The sequence below is a fragment of the Bidens hawaiensis genome, unplaced genomic scaffold (assembly GCF_021521415.1).
Source record: "Bidens hawaiensis isolate Kalapana, Puna unplaced genomic scaffold, B.hawaiensis_p1.1 tig00039045_1, whole genome shotgun sequence".
In the NCBI taxonomy this organism is placed as follows: Eukaryota; Viridiplantae; Streptophyta; class Magnoliopsida; order Asterales; family Asteraceae; genus Bidens; species Bidens hawaiensis.
Window position 1 is genome coordinate 80,075 of NW_027496864.1, and position 24,760 is coordinate 104,834.

The window sequence follows — 24,760 nt, forward strand, 5'->3', positions numbered from 1 at the left end:
AGTGGATAATAGATTTACCAACCTTTATCTTGATTTAACATTTTATATAACCGAATTAGTGAAAACTGGTGTGTTTATATTAGTTTGATGGTTAGTCTGAGTTTCAAGCATACTGATAGAGGTGGTAAAAAAACCCGGTTTCGGACAGGACCCGCGGGTAGAAACCAGATATCGGTTCCTCAATAAAATCGTACACGGACCCACCGAAACCGGTTCTACCTCCCGACCAGTCCACTAAATGACCCTAATAACAAAAACTTGTACATCCATCATTCACCAGTAAAGACCAAGAAATAAACATAAAATATATCAGTTAACGTCCATCAAACCTTTTTTCTTTTGTGATTACACTTTTACCTATTTTAACACACATCAAACATGATTATAAATTTTATAAAATTATTAATTGCATATAACTATGGGTGCAAATGAGCCGAGCCGCCCGTGAGCTCCTCGAAATTAGCTTGTGAAAAAGCTTGATTGAACCGAGCTTAAACGAGCATGAGCTTAAGTCTAAAAGTAAGCTCATTTAATAAACAAGCTCGAACCGTCTCGCAAACCTAAACGTCCCTGTCATTAATATAATTTCTATAATATATATATAATAAACTACTATATATTTGTTATATATAAAATTATAACTGAAAAAAATATAAAAATAATTATAAATATATAAAAAATATTTAAAAGATAGCACACAAGCCGAACTTGAACCACTCATGAGCCGAGCTCGAGTTTTAGAAACAGAGACCGAAGCGAGCCGAGATTGAGTTCGAGGTATGTGTAAATTAAACGAATCTCGAGCTCTGGTCGGCTTGGTTTGCACTTTGCACCCCTTGATATAACATATTAACATTTGGCCCAAGTTGTTCATTGTTTCTTCCTCACCTCTCAAACATTCATTCTTCAATTTCTGTAGAGAGAGAAACCAAATATGGGTACTCAGTCGGCCAACCTTCCACGTGGGTGATGCGACTATGCCGGCCAACCTTCCACGTGGAAACCCCACTCCGATTCGACCTCTCCGATCCATCCGCAGCACCTCAACTCCGACGCCTGCTTCAGTCTCAGACTGAGTCAGCCACCGATCTCACCTACACTAACCGCTTCCTTCTTCCTGATGGTTATGATCTCTCCGGTATGCTTGTTCTCCCTCAGTCGTTCGGGTAGGTATGATTAACAACAACACACAACAACCAATTAGGTTCATTTGTTTCACACTTTAACTTTATAGTTGCTACTGGTTGTCAATTAGCTTAATTTGATAGGTTATATGTTGCTAATTAAAGACTGGTTAATAGTTAGTTAGGTTTATTTTGTTTGGTTATATGTTGCTGCTAATTTGATACTTCAATTTGATAGGTTGTATGTGGCTAGTTTAACACTTAAATTTGAGAGGTATTGTGTTGCTGATGTACCACCGGTTATCAATTAGGTTCATTTCATTTGGTTATATGTTGCTAATTTAATACTTTAATTATATAGGTATTGTGTTGCTACTGGTTATCAGTTAGGTTATTTGTTGCTAATTTAACACTTTAATTTGGTAGGTTAATTATATGTTGCTAGTTTATCACTTTAATTTGGTAGCAAATATGCACACGTAAGTTATATGTATCGAGTACAGGTGGCAATTTTAACCCGTTTATTCACAAGTGGTCGTTTTGGATTATGCGTTTTCTCGAACGGGTCATGGGTCAGACAGTTTGAAACGGGTCAAACTGAAGCATTTTTTTTCTTAATGCATACACCCTCCTAAATTGTTTTTATTCAAAGATTTGGATTCTTATTTTACAATAATGTTTTTCTAATCATAACTACTATTTAAAAAATTGCTTTATATTTTCTGTAGCCTGGTCTGTACTGCTCAATATAGTGATGGTGATGCTGAGCGCAAATATCTTCCACAATATTTCAAGTTTATGGTTTCAAATCCACTTTCTGTCAGGACAAAGGTACCACTTTTAACTCCTAGATTCTAGCTTGATAGGCCTGTAAACAAACTGAACACACACAAACACGAATGGAGCATGTTTGCGTTTGTTTGTTTAACTTCAATCGAACAAATGATCAAAAATGAAAGAGGTTTTCTTGTTCATGTTTGTTTGTTTGTTTTTTTGTTATGAGAAGGAACTTGTTCTTGTTCAACATAAACGAACTGTTCACGAACGGACATAACTGAGCTAAAATTGATTTAAAGTAAATGTGACAATTAGAAGTATATGTGAACAACAATGAGTTGTGCCTAATAGTTTATCAAAACTAGATCAAATTGTAATGAGCTAAATGAGTATATTTACGAATGTAAATGAACAAACTTAAAACAAAGGTAAACTGACGAACGTAAATGGAACATTCATGAACATGAATGAACGGGTGAGATATGTGTTCATGTTCGTTCGTTTAACTAAATGACCAAAAAAGTTTGTTCCTGTTGGTTCTTTTAATAAACTAACATAAACGAACTTTCCATTGAACGATTCATGAACAGTTCACTGTACGTTTGGTTCGTTTACACTTTACAGGCCTATCACTTAAGAAATTGTTGATATTGAAATAGGGGACTGATATGATTGTTGGATCTGTCTTGTTTTTCAGGCATTGATATGTTACTTGCTTTCATTTACAGGTCCGCGTTGTGAAGGTAGGTTGACGTTGGTTAAAAATACTCAGGTGTAAGTCTTTAATCTGCTTACACACACATGCATGATGTGAGATACCGTATATGTGTGTGAGATACCGTATATGTTTTCATGTTGGAAAATAGAATATAGTGATAAATAAACCAAAATTTACTCATGATTTAATAAATTTTTTCGTTAATATATTTAACAAAGTTGATTATTTATTGTTATTACTATCATTCATGTGCATGATCAAATCTTGCATTCGTTTTATAATTTGTACATTATATTGTGATCATTCGTTGCTTCCATCTCAGGAAACTACATACTTGGAAGCTTGTTTAGAAAACAATACAAAATCAAATCTTTATATGGACCAAGTGGATTTTGAGCCTACTTCAAACTGGAGTGCGATATTACTAAAACCCGACAATCATCATTCCGAGAAGACTGGCTCTACAAGGTTGCATTATTAATTTAATTGACTTTTCAATGCAACCGACTTTTATTATATATTGTTAGTTGTATTTAGTTATAATTAGGGTTTTAGCCCATGTAGTTGGTTAAAGCCCATGGGCCTTTTATAGGTTGAAAGCTAGGGTTTGTTTGTGTATAAATAGATGTAGTTGTCTTTGTATTATTCACACATTCAAGTAATAAACATTACTTTCACTACAACCATCTTCTTCTTTACATGGTATCAGAGCTACGGCTCTCGATCCAAACCCTAGCCGCGATCTAACCCGAACCCGAGTCTGACCGGCCGTCACTAGCAGCCTTTAGATCTGAAACAAGCTCCTGCCTTGTTGTTCTGTCCTGTCACGAAATCCTTTTTTTTCGACCGTGAAAGTACTGTTCAGCGACGAGCACTGTTCACCGGAATACTGTTTTCACCGGAATACTGTTCACGTGGAATCACTGTTCACCGGAGTACTGTTGGTCGCCGGAAATCACTGTTTCCGCCGGAAGTTACTGTTCTTGCCGGAAGTTACTGTTCACTGCCGGAGTTACTGTTCGTTTGCCGGAAGTTACTGTTCGTTTGCCGGAATTTCTGTTCACTGCCGGAAAGTTACTGTTCGCTGCCGGAATTACTGTTCGCTGCCGGGATTTACTGTTCACGACGAGTAACTGTTTACGCCGGAATCTGTTCCCGCCCTCCACCCGCGCTTGTTACTGTTCACAGTCAATTTTCAGTTTCGTGTATCACTATGGGCGAAAATAAATACATGTATACATTTACTAAAGAGGAGCATGATCTTATTCAACGGTTTCTTACCTTCCAGTTGCCTCATCCTCAAACCAGCTCGGCACATTCAGGTAAACCTTCTAATCTTGACTTATCATGGGTGATTGATTCTGGAGCCACACATCACATGACTGGGAATCGGGGTATTTTTTCTAGTCTTCAAAATGTTTCCCATGCACCGGTACGTCTTGCTGATGGATCTTCATGTCCCGTTCTCGGCATAGGATCCATCAGTAACTCGGAAAACCTAAAACTGTCTTCTATCCCATTTGTTCCTAAATTTCCTACCAGTCTTTGTTCAGTGAGTCAGATTACCAAACAAAACAACTTTTCTGTGACCTTTTACCCAACTCACTGCGTTTTTCATGAATTAGGAACAAACCGGGTAATTGGTACTGGTTTTGAATCAGGAGGTCTCTATCGTATATCCCCGTTTTCGCATCCTGTAGCAAACTTATGTGATTCCGCTGTCAGGGAGGCTCACTGTCGGTTAGGTCATCCCTCTACAGCGGTTTTGAGGCAAATGCGACCAGATTTACCACTTTCGTCTTTTAATTTTCATTGTGAGTCGTGTCAACTTGGTAAACATACCAGGCGTCCCTATCCCCCTAGGGTGCCCAATCGAGTAAGTTCTTGTTTTGAATTGTTGCATTTTGATGTATGGGGTCCTTGCCCTATCAAATCTACGTTGGGTTTTGAATATTTTATTACCTTTATTGATGACTATTCTCGCACTACTTGGGTTTATTTGTTGAAATCTCGTAGTGAGGTATTTTCCATATTTCGAGAATTTAATGCTTATGTTCAAAACCAATTTAACACCACCATTAAAACTTTACAATCTGATAATGCTAAAGAATATTTTTCCACCGACTTTTCTTCATACTTAAAAACCAACGGCATTATTCATGAATCATCGTGTGCTTATACATCTCAACAAAATGGCGTGTCCGAACGCAAAAATCGTCACATATTGGATGTTGCTCGCACAATCATGATCCAATCACGTGTTCCTCATCGTTTTTGGGGAGATGCCGTTCTCACTGCCACATATCTGATTAACCGCATGCCCTCAACCATTCTTCATGGTAAAACACCGTTTTCTGTACTATTTCCCAACGATGATCCATTTCCTCTCGCACCTAAAGTATTTGGTTGCGTCGCCTATGTTCATGACCATCGTCCGAAAACCATCAAACTTGATCCCCGAGCCATTCGTTGTGTCTTTCTTGGTTACTCACGGGTTCAAAAAGGGTATCGATGCTATAGCCCATCACTTCACCGATACTTTACTAGTGCCGATGTCACTTTTCACGAGTCTCCTTACTTTCCCGAGTGTTCCACTCCTGTTTCTGACCCGTTTCCCGACCTCGATATACCCGCATCTCCCTTCCTCCCCACCATTCCTGTGTCGATTCCCTCTACCGATCCAATCTCTGCTGATTCTAACCCACCGACAGAACCTCCGCCACTGCTTTTCACATATGCTAGGCGAGGTAAGGGTCAAATATCAGAGACACTTGATTCACATTCAGGCCACAACCCCGAAATACCCTCAGATCCTCCGTCTGCATCCGAACAATCTACACCTCTCATACATCCTTATCCGATCCGACACCTTTACCAGAAGCTACCCCTGATACAGCCGTTTATGATCCTCCTGGTGCACCACTACCCGATATACCTATTTCTTTTCGCAAAGAACCCCGGAAATGCACTCGTTACCCAATTCAGGACTATGTTGCCTACACCCGCCTATCTCCTGAATCTCATGCGTACACCACTACTCTTGATTCCTACCCGATTCCCAAAAATGTGACAAGCGCTCTCGCTCACCCAGGATGGCGAAAGGCTATGGAAGGCGAAATTGGGGCTCTAAAGTCCAATCATACATGGGATCTTGAAACACTTCCTAAAGGGAAGCGTATTGTTGGTTGTCGTTGGGTGTTTACGGTTAAACTACACCCGGACGGCTCCTTACACCGCTTGAAGGCTCGGTTGGTCGCAAAAGGGTATTCTCAAGCATATGGCATTGATTATGATGAAACCTTCTCGCCAGTTGCTAAAATGCCATCTGTCCGTATTTGTATTGCTCTTGCTGCCATTAATCATTGGCCGCTCCACCAGCTTGATGTCAAGAACGCCTTTCTTAATGGTGTTCTTGAGGAGGAGGTATATATGGAGCAGCCACCAGGGTTCGTTGTTGAGGAGGAGGCCTCGAAAGTTTGCAGACTACGTCGTTCTCTATATGGTCTTAAACAGTCTCTCAGGGCATGGTTTGGTCGATTCTCTAGTGTTATGGGACAGTTTGGGATGACTCGGAGTGCCTACGATCACTCTGTCTTCTTTAGACACCAGAAAGGAAAGAGGATTATCGTAGTTGTTTATGTGGATGACATTATAATCACAGGTGATGACGAGGCCGGGATCACCGAACTCAAGCAGTTTCTTCAGTCTCAGTTTCAGGTCAGCGACTTAGGTCGATTGAGGTATTTCCTTGGCATAGAAGTTTCTCGCTCTCCACAAGGAATACTTCTCTCCCAACGAAAGTATGTCCTTGATATGTTGACTAAATGTGGCTTACTGAGTTGTAAATCTGTTGATACCCCAATGCTTCCTACAAAGAAACTCCTCCCAAAGGAAGGAGATCCAATGAAAGATCCTGAGCGATACAGACGGTTGGTTGGTAAACTTAATTATTTAACCGTCACACGACCGGATATCTCCTTTACTGTTAGTGTTCTGAGCCAATTTATGGCTGCGGCATACACCGGTCACTGGGATGCTGCCATTCGTTTCTTAAGATATCTTAAGACCTCACCTGGTTTGGGTATATTATACTCTGATCAGGGTCATTGTCGTGTGGGTGCCTTCACGGAAGAAGGAGATGGTCGGATATCAGGGTTCTCAGATGCAGATTGGGCAGGTTGTCCGATTTCTCGACGATCTACCACCGGATATTGTGTGTTTGTTGGAGGAAATCTTGTATCATGGAAAAGTAAGAAGCAACACACGGTTTCCCGGTCGAGTGCCGAATCGGAGTATAGAGCCATGGCAGATGTAACATCAGAGATGACATGGGTACGTCGTCTTCTCATAGAACTCGGGGTTGTTTCTAATGACTTGATGCGGTTATACTGTGATAGTCAATCAGCCATTCACATAGCCAAGAATCAAGTATTTCATGAGAGGACAAAACATATTGAGGTCGACTGCCACCTTATCAGAGATCGAGTAGTAGGCACACAAACTGATCCTCCATCCATTCAACCAGTTCATGTGAAGACAAATTTTCAGCTAGCAGACATTCTAACTAAACCGCTCCGGAAAGCTCGGATAGATTTTATTTGTAACAAGTTGGGCATGATTAACATCTATGCTCCAACTTGAGGAGGAGTGTTAGTTGTGTTTAGTTATAATTAGGGTTTGAGCCCATGTAGTTGGTTAAAGCCCATGGGCCTTTTATGGGTTGAAAGCTAGGGTTTGTTTGTGTATAAATAGATGTAGTTGTCTTTGTATTATTCACACATTCAAGTAATAAACATTACTTTCACTACAACCATCTTCTTATTTACATATATCTTTAACTTACATTTTAATCTTAATGGAGCATAAAGAGAGATATTCAAGCCACCCATTTTAATTAAATCTGGAGGTGGAATTCATAACTATCTTTACCAGTTAAAATCATTATTGGATGGATCTGGACCATTGAAATTTGAGGGGAGTAATGTTCTTGGCAAACTTCAGATAACATGGCGTACAAATTTGGGTGAACCGGGGCGGTTGCAAACACAACAGATTCTTGGTAATGTAAGTGGACTTATTTCAACATAACCTTAACATCTTCATTATGTTTATTTTGATTGTCATTGTTATTATTACTATAATTTTATTATTGTGTAGATCGTTACACAAATAGAGATTGAACTGAAAGCGACGAAGGTGCCAGCTGTCATCATCTTAGAAATACCCTTTACAGTAAGTAGTGTTTTTCCATTAATTGTGTTTGTATTACTAATTATGGTTAAAGGCATAATATTCAGTAAGGTACTTTTCAAGTTCTAGCTCAGCTCAGAATTGGGTTGTTTGTTATTTTTAATCATTTAGTTGTTTTATTTATACATACTTATAAGTTATAACTATATTTTTTTATATATAACATACTATATATCATCTAGTTACTTTTATTATAATTATATATTATATATATCATAATATTTATCATATAACTAGGTTAGAAACCTGTGTATTACACAGGTTGAATAAATCTAATGTTATATAGTTAGTAATAAGGGCCTAGGAATTACAAAACTATATTTTTGAGTTAAGATATGATTGTTTAAGTACACTAATTAATATTAATAATTAATGAAGCAATACTATTTAAAACCTGAATTATTCGTTATTTAGTTGAAAAAAAGAGAAATATATTTGCCTTAAAATTGGAAAAAAGAGAAGGGAAAAGAGTGGGAAAACAAAATTTTTGGTGTGCTATAAAGGTGCCATGTGGCATCCAAGAAACTCTTTTATTAAATATAAAATGCAGATAGATAGATTATATGTTTATTATATTAAATATAAAATGTTGTAGAAAAAACATTTTTTTTGTCAATAGAAAATTAGAAACTGGGAAAATTGAGATTTATTTTTAGCATTAATTTTTGTAACGATGTACATATAATTGGAATTAACATTAACACCTCATCTTGAGGTTTTTGTAGGTATACTTGAATCTTACAAACCTGACTGAGAACAAAGTTGGCCCGTTTGAAGTTTTCTTATCTCCGAGTGATAACCAAGAGGAAAAGACTCTCATTGGTATCGGAGTTAAAAAGATGGTAAGTGTTTTAGGTCGACTTAAAGTTACGATAAGCTAAAAATTTGTATATGGTGCTAATATTTAATTCAATATGTCTGCAGGTTTTACCTGAGGTGGAAGCATTCAAATCTCTGGATTTCCAAATGGTGATTTGAGTCATCATAATATGCATATAAATGTTTAATGTAAACTTATATCAACATTTTTTATATTTATATTTATTTTTTTGCAGAATTTAATTCCAATGGAAGCCGGAATGCAGAAAATCAGTGGCATTACAGTGTTTAATGCAACCGAGAAGAAAACATATGACCCATTGCCAGATATCGAGGTCAGCTTATATATGTATTTACAAATCATACATTATCTTGTGATTTGTGACAATTGTTCTGATCATAACCTTTTGAAACCTCTGCAGATTTTTGTTGATTCATAGAATTTGTTCTGTACAAGACCAAAAAACCGATACACCGTACGAAAGTCTTAAAACTGCATATTAGTGTGGAAAAACATATTTTAGGTCGATAGTTGAAATGTACTTTTCGTATGTATTCATGCATCATGGATCAGATGTACATGTGATGTCGTAACTCGTAAGCATGGTATGTTATTTTAGTTCAGTTTTTAAATGAGTAGCATTATATTATTATCGAAACTAAAAAACATATACTTTCAAAGAATTTAGATTTTACAGTTTTTAAATGCTGACGAAAACCGTTTCAGAGTATTTGAATCGAACAACATATGGATTGTGTAATCATATGTTTGGATTCAAGTGTTGTGGGTGTGAATCCATACATATAGTTAGGGGTCTCTACAAGACCACTATAATTAACTGGAAAATGAGTCGATATGAAACAACTTTTGTATAGATGTCCATGTAACATCAAGCCTAACCGGTAAAATCGACAGAAATTCAATTTTTATGCTAAAAAACTTAAAATACAACGAAAAAGAAGTTATAAAACAGAAAACTTGTTTCCTCTAAATCAATATCAAAGTCAACCAAAGAAGAGTCAATTAAATCCAAGTAGTCCAGTTAGCTTCACTTCCAACCCTTGGCATAGTTTGGGTCTTTGAATACATGTCAACTTTGAATGTGGCACCACACATTACCCCCTCACTATCAACCCTTGAAATTGCCTTCATCTTCTTCTTCGGATGCTCAAAGCTTATTAACCCTCCTTCTGTATGGTACATGCATCCTAAACAAAATGTGTGCATGTTATTAAATGACATAGAAATATAGAATAGTCTTTGAAAATATTTAAAATTTTTTTATTGTAGTTATAAAAGACTTGGAACATGTAGAAAAACTAATGAAAAAAGTGTATAAAATGCAATCGTCTCACTCAGGTATTAAGGGTAGTTTCAAGCGCACAATGTTAAAAAAAAAGTGTATGAATCCTAACCGGTTGGGAAGGGAGCAAATGACTTGGAACATGTAGACTTTGTGGCCTCCAAGTTGTCAGAAATTACCACAGAGCCATCAGCTGCTATGCCCCAAAAGAGTTTCACTTCCCCATCAGCACCCTGTTTATTACCATATCGTAAAAAAGTAAAAAATTGCCCTTCAAATTGTTGCAAAATTACACACCACATTGATAAAGTTTTGATACAACTTACAAGTGACACAAACACAGTTTTAGACTTGAGATCATAGAGTATAAACCCAAAACTTCCATCAAGCTCGCTGAGAACCGAATGAGCCGGGTACGGACCACGGTCTCGAAGGGTCTTGTAAGCTTGGATCACAAACATGGGCTCATTAGCTAGCTTGGTTAAACCATATTGCTTGTTAAGGGTACACAAGTTGTTTAAACTTCCCAAGAATATGCAATATATATCATCCATGCTACAAAACAACCTGCAAATGCATATTATCATATATCACTGTCACCATGGGTGCTCATTATTCAAATCTGACTCGAAAACCAAAAATCGAATAGAATTTTAGTTTTCTTTGTAATTTGATTATTAGAATTATAAATTTGAATAGGGCTAGGCCCGCCCACCTTAAAATAAATTTTGTAGTATTATAAAATATGTAAAAATACTGACCACCCCTTTAAAGTTAGTTAAAAGCCCGCATGAAAAAAGTTCGTGGGTCCGTCACTGATAACCTACCTTTGTTCAGAAGGGTCAAAAGCCAAAGAAGCATCATGTCCGAACGAAATCGAGAACATATTAGCATAGGATTGCTTCAAAGGATCATGTTGAGATTGATCATGATCATGTTGTTGATGCAATGAAGCTGGGCTATTAAGTTCTTTTGGTGCACTCACCAATCCATTCTTGAAGATTGCCAACATGTTTCTTTTATCTGTAGATGTGTACTTTTTAACAAATTTAAATTGCAAAAAGAGATGAATTGATGTAGGATGTTTTACTATGTATTTATAGTCATATTTGGTGAGGATGGGGGATTGATGTGGCAGCATTATCCAAATCCAAGTCAAGGATTGATGTGAGATATTGTTTCTTAATTATTTATTTCTTTTTTTAAGGAAAAAGTTATATGTGTATGTGATGCATATTATAGGACCAAAAGAAAAATAGGAATGATTCGAATACTAATTTAACATAATAATTTAATTTAAAGTGTCTAGAAAACGACTTTACATCTTTAATGACATGTATCATGTATGACACATGAAAATCGAAATCACCATAATTTAAATAACAAAATGACAGAATTACAAATTTTGTTCTTTAAAAGAAGCCAAATTACGGTTCGTGTCCTTTTTTTAGTTTCATTGCAGGCGGTGTCCTTTAAACATTTTTTCCTACACATTACGTCCGTTACGCTAACTGGGTTAGAAAAACTCAGTTAAATACCCTCACGTGAGACGCATGTGAGGGCATTTTTGTCTTTTCGTCTACCCTGCAACTTCTTCTTCTTCTTTTTCTTCTTCTTCTTCTTGCAGATCTCAATCAACTCCTTTCTCTCTTATTTCTCTCTTTACGCCACCACAATCACCATACCACAACCACTCCGACCATGGATTTCCTCAAACACTATCACCACCGCCACCACAGGTCCGCCACCAACCACCGCTCCATCTCCGACGCCGACTCCCATCTCCGACGTCGACTCCCACTCCGGTCGAATCCCTTCTTTCCAAAACCCTAAACCCCTCTCACACCCAGAAACCCACAAAACGACGGTCAATTCCCCTCGTTCCGACGCCGTCACAAAACCTAGAAACCTTCCATCACCATCACCAAACAAAGCTTCCCGGGACCTGATTCCCAAAACCCAGAAAGCCGAAACTCAGCTCCGACGCCATGTGGCACAAACCGTGGCGGCCGGAACTTAACAAGGCGTAACCCACGCTGTGAAACCTTGCCGGAGAAATAGTTAATTGTATCCGGTCCAATCAAGTTAAGAAACGAATTAACGTAAAGGGTATGATTATCTTGAGTCTTGTAAGCTTTCTTGATCATAAAGATTGCAACTTGAGGGTTAATTGGATTGAAATTGAATTGGGGGTTTTGAAACCCTAAGGTGTATACAACGGTGTTTACAGTTGATTGAGATCTGCAAGAAGAAGAAGAAGAAGAAGAAGAAGTTGCAGGGTAGACGAAAAGACAAAAATGTCCTCACATGCGTCTCACGTGAGGGTATTTAACTAAGTTTTTCTAACCCAGTTAGCGTAAAGGACGTAACGTGTAGGAAAAAAATGTTTAAAGGACACCGCCTGCAAGGAAAGGACACGAACCGTAATTTGGCTTTTTTTAAAGGACAAAATTTGTAATTGGGTCTAACAAAATAGATGGTATTAGAAATTATTTACAGGAAATTAATTTTCAACTGATTTATGAATTGTATTGTTTTTATTTAAACAATTCCAAATTAAAACATTTCGTCAACAGAATGCCGTACACTTTTTGTTGCTTTTTCAAACTCAAAAATGGGTGTACTGGTCCACATGTGCAGCTGACTATGATCCAACTCAATACATTCATCCTCATCTCTTATTCTAATATCTGGTCTTTCTTAAATTATTAAAAAAAAAAGTAAAAGAAACTTTATTTCTTGAATATCAAGTCGCGTAGCGGCGAGCAATTTGTGTTGAATTGGTGTAGACGGGTGGGTTCCTTTAAAATGTTATATCTTTTCTTGTCGGGTCATGCAAAACGACGGTCTACTTTTGAAGTGGCTTAGAAGGAGGAATATTGGGGTTCGTTCTCAAGATTGTGTGCTTTGTGACTTCCGTGTAGACCATATTCTTATCTGATGTTACTATACGACGGTGGTTTGGCAACATATCAGAGTGTGGTGCAAGGTTCCTCCCTTCCTTTTCTTCTCCACTGATGACATTTTTTCGATACATTCCAAGATGCAACTTGATGAACAACATAAGACAATCCTTCACGACATCTTAATTATAACGAACTAGAGGACTTGCAAAGCAGAAGATAATCCTTCACATCATCTTAATTATAACGAGATATAGGTGACATTAAATCGTTGGAATTTTTGTGGGTAAATCGTAGATTTAAAAACTATTCCGGATGTAAGATAAATTGGTGTAAGAATGCGAGTATGTGATTGTTTGCTCTGGTTGTAGCAGCTAGGGGTGTTTAAGAAATCCGAAATCCGAAGCGAAACCGAAACCCAAATAAACCGATCCGAATTCTTATTTGGATATTCGGATCGGATCAATCCGAATATCCGAATAACTAATTCGGATTCGGATATGGAATTTGAAAAAATTCGGATTATTCGGATTATTCAGATATCCGTTTAATCCGAATAAAAAACATGTTTTAGTGGTATTTTCCGGTTTGGTATATTTATTATACTATTATTTGAAGTTTAACCTTTAAATTTGTGTTAAGAGTAATTCGTATTTTCTGGTTTGTATGTTTATTGTGATTCTAAACTATTAAATGCTATGAACAAAAAAATACAAAAATTTTTTAGGTTTACTTCGGATTATTCGGATAATTTCGGATTATTCGGATATTATCCGAATCCGATCCGAATTAAATTCGGATAGATTCGGATCGGATAGGAATATTCGTAATTCGGATCAAATCGGATTTCGAATAGGGTCCAAAATTTTTCAAATCCGAAAAACCCGAATAATACGTTATCCGATCCGATAAACACCCCTAGTAGCAGCTCCTCCTAACTCTATGGAGGAGCTCTGCTCTTGTTATGTATGGTGTGTTTTTTAATGATATTCACTATTAAAAAAAGTCGTCTCTGGTAGTCTCATTTGTGGCAGCTCCTTTCATGTGTTTAATATATTATTTTTTGAGAGACACCTTTCTTTTACTTTTGGGACTTGAACATGAGACTTTGAGTATTTAAAAATTGTCATTGTTAAGAAAAATACCTCTCAAAATTTCAATCTAAGGGGCTATTTGATAATATTATTCTAAATCATTTAGAGACCTAGCTGATTAAAAGGTAGCATTTGAATCATTCAACATGATTCTGAAACTTAACCATTAAGATGCGTCATATATTAAGATGTAAATTTTTAGTGAACTAAACACACTCTACTTCTAACCGATTCAGAAATACTTCATAATGAAAGAGAATACCAAACAACCCATAACCATAAATTGTTAAGGACCCAATAAGTCCAACATTTGATCGAGCAAGTGTGATATTTCAAAATCTCATTACTAATGAAATCAAAATGATATTTGAATTAATCATGCAAGTCATAAATATAAGAACAAATGGTCTGATTATACACATCTTCTCTTTGTATTCCGGGCCTATAGTGGTACACAAACAAAGGTTGGACATTTGAAAATTTCTTGAAGCCACATTTTTGTTCAATAATATCTTTAATTTATGATGTTCTTTCTTGGGTGTAGAAACATAGGTTGAAGATGATGAATAAGTGAAATTATGGCTTTTTTTTTCAAGTAATTTTTCTCATTATATAGAAACATAGATATTATATCAACATAGCAGGTAGGCGGGCAACAAGCTGCGCCGCCACCTCTTTCTGAATTGCAAACCCTAACCTGCTAAAGACATACCCCTGCCTCTTTGGAGTCGACACATTGCTATGCACAACCCGTTGGACCCTGGTTAGGAAACGAATAGCTTCCGGTGCCAATGAGCCAAAGGTATCAAAAGCCAGAGGGACAAAAGCATGTTGGTTCTCTTCGCAGGCTTTAGCATGTTTCTCCACCTTATTTGTTTCAGCAGAGGATAAAAGACCAAAATGCCCCCCTCAAACCTTGATAAAAAAGTCAGTTTTACTCTTGACTCGACGATGAAACTAAACATAGTTAATAATTTGGACGTAATTATATAATATACTGTTCCCCCTAGCTGCAACTTCTATTTAAGAAAATCTTAGCCCTTTAAAATCATTAACGTTTAATCACAGCCATTCAAACTCTTAAAATTTCTTTTAGAAGCAGCAGCGGTTAGTAGAAGTTACACACTCTCTCTCCTAAATCTTGTGCAGTTATGTTCTCCCTCCCACGTTCACCTTATATTGCTTATGTAAATCTACAGAGAGCGGGTAAAACTAATAAGAGTTACTATTATTCCAAGGATACGATTCAGATGTCAAATGGATGCTTTTTTTAGGAATATCTTAACCTATCTGATCAATTAAATTGAGCAGTGTTAATTTGTATTTCTGATCCCCACGTCTACGACAACCTCCATCGTTGCTTTACGGTGTTGGAGCAGTAATGAATCACTAAATTTCATTAACTTCTTTCTACTCTCGATCATATGAAAGTCTACTTTGATTGAAATTCCAACCCTTCTTTTTACAAATATGGTTCGTGTGAATTGGACCGATTTGATTAACACAGACTGGTGCAGGCCGCTTCAATCCGTTTGAGATGTAAGTTATTGCAATTACATCCGCCAACTGCCTGATGAAATGTGTAAGTGAACTTCAACACTAGATTTTGCTTGAAAAGACACTACTTTTTCCACTTTTGATACTTATATAGAGTTCAATTCAATTTCCCTCGCTTGTTTTTTTTTTTGTTTTTGTTAATTTTAAATGAACATGTTTAGTTTGAAGTTGATATATAGTAGCTATATATATAACCAGAGTTTTCAAAGCAGGGGCGTTTGTTTTTCTTTTTATGAGATGTCAAAGGTGGGTCCAACCGTGGGTTGGTTAATGGTGGAATTCCTTTTCAGTTGCATGCTCCTGAATCCTGATCTTTGGTAAATGCCATTTTCCTTTTTCTATCTATTCTTTTATTATATTTGTGAAAAATACACATTTTATCTATTTACTCAGCTTTGTGGATTGACTGTTGTTTTGTTTCTTATTTTTAAATTACAAATGGAGGTCCTAAGAGTGGAAGAATGCTATAAGCCCTTAGGATATATACTAGGTGCTCATTGCCATCAATACACCGCATAAATACAAGTTCAATGGAGTTGATCACTCTTTGGAGTTTGGATGCCGTAAGCAGCCCTTTTATTTGCGTATTTTTCATATGTTAAATAGCTGATGGTTTATTCATTTTTAAACTATTAAATGTTAATTTTGTATAATCACCTTAGTGGGTTATATATTTTATTTTTGCATATCATGAACGCTTCAGGCCTAATATGGTAAACATGCATTTGGTGCAGGCCGCTTCAATAGTTACATCAGTTTGAGATGTAAGTTATCGCGATTACATCCGCCAACTGCTTCAATCAGTTTGAGATCGATGGTGGTTGGGGGAACTGACCGGCTTTCAAAACTCGATGCTTGAACTCCCATCAGCGGAAACAAAACAACCAAATTTCTATTGATTGCTCGAAACCACCAGCATCGTCACTGATGTTACCCGAACCGAAGCCGATGGGACTGATCTGATATAAACAAAACAAGCTTAATTATGGAATTTAACTCTTAAATGGAACGATTTGGGTAAAATTACAAGTAATCAATTAAGCCTTTTGATTTGTTCTTTTATTGCAGATCCACAAGTATGATGTTCATACCCACTCACAAATTCAATGCTTTATACCGATCTTTTAATAATTTTTTTGTTGTTCGTAAAGATTACTCGGTTGTGGATCATATCATTATCAAGTTAGTTTCCGAACATCCCTTTTTTTAATCACATTGTTTTGTTTTGTTTTTGTTAATTCGGGAACTGTGGAGCTAGAAAGAGTTTGTTATGTCTCGAGGAGGTGACATTTTCTAATTTTTTTAAAATCTGTTTACGTTATTTGTTCTTTTGACTTAATTTTTGTGTTGTTATACTAAACACAATGCAGAAAAATACAAGTTGGTGCATTGTGGGTGTCAATTTAGGTGATGTCGACCTTTAAGAATTTCTTCAGTGGGTTTGAAACATATCATTCTTATTATCTTAAGACGTGCTTTGTATTAGTAGAAGCCAGTTTACAGGTCCAGTAACCAGTGCAGGTCCAGTAACCAGTGCAAGCAGTGAAGCTGAAGCAACACAAAGATTGCACTCTATAGCCACTTTTGCAGTTCATCGATTCGTGCAAGAGTTTTGTTTTATGTCAACTCAACGATTTCTAAAGTTGTATTTGCCTCAAATCCGTCATCTCCTTTGTATACTGGCTAGGAGACATATGTAATGTAACTTTCCTAGCTAATTTATGTTTAATATATGATTTGTTGTGAGCTCATGCAATCATAAAGTACAGTAGGCATTGCCAACAGCTCAAATACATGTTGGCACTGTTTAGTGTCTTACATTGACAGTTTGGTTGTGCTGGAATCAATGTTTATGTTCTTTCTTATCTTTTTTCTTAGTCCCACATTGAAACTGCAATGAAAAATAAAATACTCAGAATGATGTATTAATAAATAAAAAGGGAGTGTTACATTTCCTTAAAACCACATTGAAGTTGAAAGAAAAACTCTTAAATCTCCAAGACTACGTCGAATTGTCATTTTAATGAAGTCGGTTATTTGTTTTACTAATAAATTAAATGAGATAAGCTTTTATCTTAAACATGAAGTACTATTTTGGTTTAGAATGCAAAAAAAAAAAAAAAAGTTGTCATTATTACATTTGACTTCCCGTCCGGGTATAAAACTAGTTAGCAAGAAAAGAGAACCTCAATGGTTCCATTACAAAACAAAAGCTTTATAAATAAATAAATCAGTTGTTATAAACACCGCCATAATAATCGATTGAATTGGGTGGGTATTCATCATCATCATCACCGTCTCCTTCAACAGGCAATCTATTCCTCTGTATTTATCATCAATATTTTACCCGCTAGAATTAATTGAATTGATTAATCATTGATTGCTTGTGGTACCGTTGCAAAACAAACCCTAATTCGACCCATAATTACTCAATTACATGACCCATATTTTAGTTTTTAAAGTTTTATGTGTTTTATATATGTGAATACATTAGAATTATTATAAACAGAGTGCTCGTCTTTGATCGGCAATGGGATCGTTGCATGAAAGTTTGAATAAGTTCAAGAAGCAATAAGAAAAATGCCACTCAACCCTTAAGAGCATTGCAGGTTCTAAAAGGCCGACTACGACTATGACGACAGCTACGTCTGCGTTTAGAATTGTGCCTGCTGCCACATTGGCGAAATCACCCGTTCCTGCGGTTAAGTTTTCTAATGACACTGAGAGGTTGCAGCATATTAATAATGTCAGGAAGAGTCCCGTTGGAGCGCAAATCAAGAAAGTGATCGATCTGTTGTTCGAGGTGCATACTTTGTTTTTGTTGGAGTATGATATTATTTAAGTTTCGAGAATTAGGATGAATCAACATAATTGTTCAGTGGAAATGAACAAACAAGAAACACGAACTTGATAGCAATGGAACACACATGAAACTGTGAAAGTTAAATGTCCTGTTTTCGATTGCATTTATCAAACCTGTTACGTCTGATGCTATAATCGGGTATATATAATTGTTACATACTTGTCTAATGTCATGCCCTTACATAAAAACTTACTTAAAATACAATAATCAAAGTTTGTTTAACATAAGTTTAATAACACTGAACACCAAAACTCAAACAAGGAGGCCGCTTTTGCGAGTTCTGTTGGTGCAGAAAAGTGCGGTTATTCTGACTTATGATAATATAGAGTATTAGCATTTGTAATTTTGGTTTCATAATCACTTGTTAAATATATAACTTTGTTTTGCTATACTTACAGTCAAGGCAAGCCTTTACAGCCGAGCAAATAAACGAAGCATGTTATGTTGATGTTAAGGGCAATAAGGCCGTGTTTGAAAGTTTGGCAAAGAACCCTAAAGTTAACTATGACGGAATATGTTTCTCTTACAAGGTATGCTTTATCTTTTAGTTTATTCATTTACTAACCATTTATTTACCTATTTTTTTAATGAAATTAAATTTGTATTCTGGTGATTTAATATGTAATTTACAGTCGAAGCATGATGTTAGAGACCAGAAAGAACTACTTTGTTTAGTAAGGACTTATCCTGAGGGTATTGCTGTTGCTGATCTGAAAGATACATACCCAACTGTCATGGACGATTTACAGGTAATCGGCTAAGCGCTTGTATCAAGATTTGGCTATCTTTTTTTATAATTCTAACACATCAGATGTTGAATATGCAAATAGAGGTATATATGAGCTGAGTCAAGCCTAGACTCGTCTACACTTGAGCTCGGTTCATAGTTTCTATTTTTCTTCACAACAATTATTCAACAATATTTCACACATAAAGTCCTCTAGGTTTAAATTTCGTAACAAAATCAGAAATTTTTTACAAAGCAACTTAGAATTGATCATCCAATTTGTTCTTAAAAAATATGATAAAAAGTATAAGCCACATAAAAAAAAGACATGTAAGCAAAACCACCGAATGTTTCGGTTCCAAGTTGTTTAAGAATTTAGTTTCAATATTTTGTTCAAAATGTAACATGTAAAGGGACTCAAATATGTAACAAATTGTTGACTGACCTTTGTAAAAAGTATCCAAAAGTATCAGTTTTATGGTATTTGTCCACATGTATAATAAGCTCATGAAGGCTTCCGGGCCTACTTCGCATATGAAACGGCTCGATTTGAGCTTTTAACAAGCGGAACTCGAGTAGCTTAATTACAAACAATTCGGCTCATTTACATCCGTATATGTAAATATGAATGATGAAACTGCTTATTACATGGTGAAATGTAGGCCCTGAAAGCGGGCCGACAGATCTGGCTGCTATCAAGTTTTGACTCACAGGAAGAGATAGCGTATCCGGACGACCCGAGAGTCCTGATCGATGCGGATGATGAACTGAAAGGGTTGTTCAGGTCAATCGAGTTGCCACGAGACATGCTGGATATTGAGAGGGACCTACAGAAGAACGGGATGAAGGCTGCCACAAACACTGCTAAAAGGAGAGTGATGGCACAGAATGGTAATAATAATATTCTGAATAAGCCAAAACAGAAAAAGAAGAAGAAGACTGAGATCAGTAAGAGGACCAAACTCACCAATGCGCATCTTCCCGAGCTTTTCCGGAACTAAGTCTGTTTTGAAGTTGGAGACTGTTGATATGGGAATAAAAATTGAACTTTTTTTGCTATGTTTATAGTTGCAGATTCTCTGATATTGATGTATTTGTTTTGGCTTTAACAAACCTATTATTAGACCTTAGTTAGTTTTGAAAATATATATATGCATACTCATACTTAGAACTAGTTTTTATATGAAGAAAACTTATCTTTGATGTTCTACAAGCTGGTAAATATTGTAAATTTAAGAAGCAACTACAAAGTAAAGCATATGAGACATTAACACTTCTTACGACAAGTCTCTAAGGGCCTGGTTGGTTGGAGGATTTCAAGGGATTTGGAATTCGAGTTCCATTCCTTGATTTGTTTGGTTGGGTAAGAGAGGGAATTAGAATTGAATTTAATTTCCAATCTAATACGTAATGGATAAACCACGTATTGGATACTCGTCATAAAAAACAGACTGATATTCAATATTGTTTAGGCATGTTTATGAGAGCGACAATTTGTCTAATTCCAAGATTAGGATGAATCGAGCGTGTTTCATTAACTTGTGTTGCATGCTTAGCACTTTTGGAGGACTAAAACCAAGCAGGAATATGGACATGGATGAACAAGTAGCATCTTTCTTCACATTATAGCTTATAATGTTAAGAATCTGGTAATCATATGTCGTTTTTGTCATTCAGGAGAAACAATTAGTAGACGTGTTTCTCGAGTTTGCAATGCAGTGATTAGATTGCATTCACATTTGCTTAAGAAACCGGAACCTATCACCGAGAATTCTACTCATCAAAGGTGGAAATGGTTCAAGGTATTATTTAATCATTATAACTTTTTATGCTATATTTACTTTAGGAATTAAAAATAATAACACTTTCTTTTGTGTATATATATATATATATATATATTTAGGTTTTAGAAGTGTTTAGGAGCTTTAGATGGTACATACATAAAGCGCTTAGTGTCCAATGAGGATAAACCTAAATACAAAACGAGAAAGGGAAAGATTGCTACAAATGTGTTGGCGGCCAATAGAAGTCTTTCGAGACGCTCTTGATAGGCCATATGGATTGAAAGCTTCAAGATTGGATATGTAACATCATATATATTAGTAATTAGCGTAGTTTAGCTTTTATTGATTAGTCTTTTTAGGTTATTAGTGTAGACTCAGGATACACAAACGGAGAGGATTTTGTTGACATTTTTTTAACGTTTGGATCCGGTTTATACGATAAATTTCAAGTTAAAAATGATTATTTATCATTACCATATGAGATTTAAAACATCCCATATATATTACACTTTAAATGAGGATCTTACCTATAGCCCACTTTCAACAAAACGGAGAATAAAAAGGCAACACGATACATAATTTGAAGATATATAATGAATTGTCAAAATGCCAATAGATCATCGCTCATTGTCAATATACTCGTTAAGGTAAATGTATCAAAAGACGATAAGCGAAAGCAAAAATTGATGCGGTTTCTCATGATTTCAGGTAAAAGATGTTAAAATGTCGTTTTTACCATAAAATTCTACTGCTGCTGTTTATGCTGAAGTGCAGGGTATGTCTTCAGAGACTTTTCTGGATTTGTCTACCGCTTTGGTGGCAGGTGGTGCTGGAGGTGGCGGTGATGGGCGATTTGGATGTATTTCAGTTACTTTTTCTGGTGGAATATCAAACTGCAATTGTAATGCAACCAAAAACAATGGTGTTACTTTTTATCACAGATATGTTAACTTTTTGTGCATATAACATTTTATATTCCACGGTCGCCTAGCGTTCGTTCAGTCATTTTAGTGGTTTATAAAAACAACAAATAATGTTGTGATTTTAAATAGGGCAAATTCTATATAAAAAACCAACATAGATTGTGTATTTTCCATAAAAGTCCCTTAACAATTTTTACACATTAAAAAAAAATACTTTCTTTTTGTTTCTTATTCTTGTAAAAATCCCTTTAAAATATTTTACACATTAAAGTCCCTTCACATGTTAAATTTGAAAAAAAAAACGTGAAGTCAAAGTCTGTTCAGTGTTCATCTATTCTTTTCCATATTTAATTCTATTAGTATATAATAACAAATAATCATTCAAAAATAAAAAAATAGTTAACAAAAATACATGAGCGTGGATGACGTAACTCAAAATAAAATAAAAAAAATAAAAACGTATAAAATGGTTTGTATAACTTTAAAACCGTTACAAAGTTATAAGCAGATGATTTTTATCTTTATTATAATAATGTAGTTTGTCAAACAATGTTATCGTGATTTCAATCAATCATAATAAAGAGATATTTCATTTTTTCAAGTTTGAAATGTTAAGGGACTTTTATGAACAAAAATAGAAAGTATGTTGGTTTCTTATGTGCAAAATATTGTTAAGAGACTTTTCCAAGGAAAATAAAAACAGAAAGTATGTTCGTTTTTTATGTGCAAAATAAGGAAATTCAAGCTCGCTAATCTCAGAACGTTATAAGATTGTGTTTAATAAACTATAGATGAATAAAACTTAAATGTAAACATATAAATAAGCTAACCTTATAGCCACAGCCGGAGACGCAAGCATGAAAGCAATCCTGAATAAAAAGCAGATATCATGACATCATCATTAAAAACACATTTATTAAGAGATTGACGAAATAGTAACCACGTAATATTCAGATATTTTATTAATACAATAAAAGTTAGTGTGAATCCAAAATAAAACATTTAGACATTTATGTACGTGTATGGTTACACTATTGCATTCACCATAAAATACTTAACTTAAAGACTTACACTTTAACCAAACATAACCAGAATCAAGTCATTTTAAAAGTAAACGAGTCGAAATTAATATCTCAAAATGAAGCTAACAGTTGAAGACACGATATAAGAAGAAAAACCTGTGAATAGGTGGCAGAACCGGGAGACCTATCAATGTAAGCACTCCACTGCTGATCTTTTAAAACCGGATCTTTGTAGCATATTTCATCACACTCACTCAAGCCTGTGCATTGTTACATCAAATAAGACCATAGATATATCAAAAGCACTGCAAGATATAATGATAATAATAATAATAGTAATATATACTTACATTCCTCCCATGTATCACCATCAGCATTACATCCTTTCTTACAGAATACTCTCCCTGCAAGATTCATCCACAAACACTTTATGTGTCAAAAGACTACTGATTTTCTATTTATTCACATCAGACATTTGTGAGCTAATTTTGATAATAATAAAAATAATAATAATAATAATATGGCATAGGAAACAAAGGAAGAATATGCTACTAATACTAATCTAGTTAACGGTTAATAAAAACCAATAGCTGTTCCCACTACTCCATTCTCTTCGCACCATCAGGGTTTAAGCGGGAGCTAAATACTAAATTGAAATCAGGTACATATCGGAGATGCAAATAAAGAAACTAGCGATTGTAACGAAAATGAAAACAACAATATATGATTACTGCCAGTTAAATATATATAAATTAGATTATTAGTATTAGGGTTTAACTGAGTAAAAGGCTAGCATAACAACAGGTCCGATTGATTTAAACATGCCTTATTCGTGTCAACGACCAGTTTAGGACACAAATCCGTTAGCTCAAACCCAAACCTATTAAAGCTCGTGTCGGGTTAACGGGTCCTTGTCAGAAATTATAATAAAGAGTAGCAAATATCTTTGGCACAAAAATGAAAATGTAGCTCTATAATAATTACAATTAAAAATGAAGCAATTAATTTGGGGAAAACAAAGTCAAATAGAAAGAAAAGAAAAGAAAATGTTATAGACCTAATTATTACAGATAAACAACATCATCGTCATCGTGGATTGTTGGCGTTGACCAAAAGATATTAATTAAGGAAGAAGAAAGGTTACAAGGAATCTGCATCAAGGCGTTGTATTTATGGGTGCACTGATTGCCGCAAGGGGGTGTCCACTGTTGAGGAATCATCTTTCAATTTCAATTTCAATTTCAATTTTGGGCTTCTTGTTTTCCTTTTTCCACAGGAATAACAACAACAAGAAGAAATAATAATAAGAAGAAATTCAAGGGGAAGAAAAGAGGTCGAGAAACGCTGAGGGTGTTTCTGTCATTTACACATGGTACCATACATGACGTCATGTCTGATGATGCCCTATTTCATTTCTCATAAATTATTTCACCAAACCCCCCTTTTGGTTTTTCAAATTCAAAACATTATGTGTGCTGAGTGGTGACGGTTGGTAAATTCTCGTTTTTGGGCATTTTCTGATACATGACAGTAATATAATGTTTTGTTAAAAATAGTGTAGTAGTAAAAATTCTTATAACTTTCTTTCAACCATTACATAATTATTATTTTCTTAATACAAATAAAATTAATAAGTGCAAAGGCAATGTATTCTTATCATTGTTATGTACATAACAGTTGACCCCCTAAAACACCCTGTCCGGACGTTTTGGGGGGCATTTTGCAAGTGAGGAGGTGGTTTGATACAAACTAAGTAAAATTGTTGTTCCTACATGACTATCTATTTATAACCTTTTATAGTATAAGAAAAATAAATAAATTCTTGAACTCCTATTTTATTCATAATTCAACTTTTTAATTAAAATTAATTTACTCTCTTTCACTTACCCAGCTCA

At 35.5% G+C, this 24,760-nt stretch overlaps 4 protein-coding genes across 4 annotated transcripts; 2 read left to right on the plus strand and 2 right to left on the minus strand.

The window, feature by feature from the left end:
• Nucleotides 1-1,829: 1,829 nt before the first annotated feature.
• On the plus strand, nucleotides 1,830-9,258 carry LOC143590890 (uncharacterized). The gene is made up of 9 exons (XM_077071242.1): nucleotides 1,830-1,955; nucleotides 2,630-2,644; nucleotides 2,942-3,087; nucleotides 7,488-7,683; nucleotides 7,777-7,851; nucleotides 8,595-8,711; nucleotides 8,794-8,838; nucleotides 8,925-9,023; nucleotides 9,111-9,258. Exons 1-9 carry the CDS (start codon nucleotides 1,923-1,925, stop codon nucleotides 9,126-9,128), a joined length of 744 nt encoding a protein of 247 aa, XP_076927357.1. The 5' UTR covers nucleotides 1,830-1,922; the 3' UTR covers nucleotides 9,129-9,258.
• Nucleotides 9,259-9,608: 350 nt separating this feature from the next.
• On the minus strand, nucleotides 9,609-11,043 carry LOC143590897 (stem-specific protein TSJT1-like). The gene is made up of 4 exons (XM_077071248.1): nucleotides 10,820-11,043; nucleotides 10,319-10,559; nucleotides 10,105-10,225; nucleotides 9,609-9,897 (listed from the first exon to the last, which is right to left on the minus strand). Exons 1-4 carry the CDS (start codon nucleotides 11,002-11,004, stop codon nucleotides 9,713-9,715), a joined length of 732 nt encoding a protein of 243 aa, XP_076927363.1. The 5' UTR covers nucleotides 11,005-11,043; the 3' UTR covers nucleotides 9,609-9,712.
• A 7,043-nt stretch (nucleotides 11,044-18,086) lies between these two features.
• LOC143590898 (uncharacterized) lies at nucleotides 18,087-20,358 on the plus strand. Its single transcript, XM_077071249.1, has 4 exons — nucleotides 18,087-18,349; nucleotides 18,808-18,939; nucleotides 19,042-19,158; nucleotides 19,799-20,358. Exons 1-4 carry the CDS (start codon nucleotides 18,179-18,181, stop codon nucleotides 20,135-20,137), a joined length of 759 nt encoding a protein of 252 aa, XP_076927364.1. The 5' UTR covers nucleotides 18,087-18,178; the 3' UTR covers nucleotides 20,138-20,358.
• A 1,040-nt stretch (nucleotides 20,359-21,398) lies between these two features.
• LOC143590899 (uncharacterized) lies at nucleotides 21,399-24,130 on the minus strand. The gene is made up of 5 exons (XM_077071250.1): nucleotides 24,010-24,130; nucleotides 23,216-23,269; nucleotides 23,022-23,125; nucleotides 22,674-22,712; nucleotides 21,399-21,813 (listed from the first exon to the last, which is right to left on the minus strand). Exons 1-5 carry the CDS (start codon nucleotides 24,083-24,085, stop codon nucleotides 21,679-21,681), a joined length of 408 nt encoding a protein of 135 aa, XP_076927365.1. The 5' UTR covers nucleotides 24,086-24,130; the 3' UTR covers nucleotides 21,399-21,678.
• Between the last annotated feature and the right edge of the window lie 630 nt (nucleotides 24,131-24,760).

Bases quoted from the DNA above. Each gene is read 5' to 3' on its own strand.
- LOC143590899 (XM_077071250.1), bottom strand. From the start codon at position 24,085: ATGATTCCTCAACAGTGGACACCCCCTTGCGGCAATCAGTGCACCCAT. The intron at 23,126-23,215 runs GTAAGTATATAT...AACAATGCACAG, and splicing joins TGGTGATACATGGGAGGAAT to GCTTGAGTGAGTGTGATGAA. The intron at 21,814-22,673 runs GTTAGCTTATTT...TTACAATTGCAG, and splicing joins TCTCCGGCTGTGGCTATAAG to TTTGATATTCCACCAGAAAA.
- LOC143590890 (XM_077071242.1), top strand. From the start codon at position 1,923: ATGGTTTCAAATCCACTTTCTGTCAGGACAAAG. The intron at 7,684-7,776 runs GTAAGTGGACTT...ATTATTGTGTAG, and splicing joins CACAACAGATTCTTGGTAAT to ATCGTTACACAAATAGAGAT. The intron at 8,839-8,924 runs GTGATTTGAGTC...ATTTTTTTGCAG, and splicing joins AATCTCTGGATTTCCAAATG to AATTTAATTCCAATGGAAGC.
- LOC143590898 (XM_077071249.1), top strand. From the start codon at position 18,179: ATGACGACAGCTACGTCTGCGTTTAGAATTGTGCCTGCTGCCACATTG. The intron at 18,350-18,807 runs GTGCATACTTTG...CTATACTTACAG, and splicing joins TGATCGATCTGTTGTTCGAG to TCAAGGCAAGCCTTTACAGC. The intron at 19,159-19,798 runs GTAATCGGCTAA...GGTGAAATGTAG, and splicing joins CTGTCATGGACGATTTACAG to GCCCTGAAAGCGGGCCGACA.
- LOC143590897 (XM_077071248.1), bottom strand. From the start codon at position 11,004: ATGTTGGCAATCTTCAAGAATGGATTGGTGAGTGCACCAAAAGAACTT. The intron at 10,560-10,819 runs GTAGGTTATCAG...ATGCATTTGCAG, and splicing joins TTTGACCCTTCTGAACAAAG to GTTGTTTTGTAGCATGGATG. The intron at 9,898-10,104 runs GTTAGGATTCAT...CATTTTGTTTAG, and splicing joins ATTTGCTCCCTTCCCAACCG to GATGCATGTACCATACAGAA.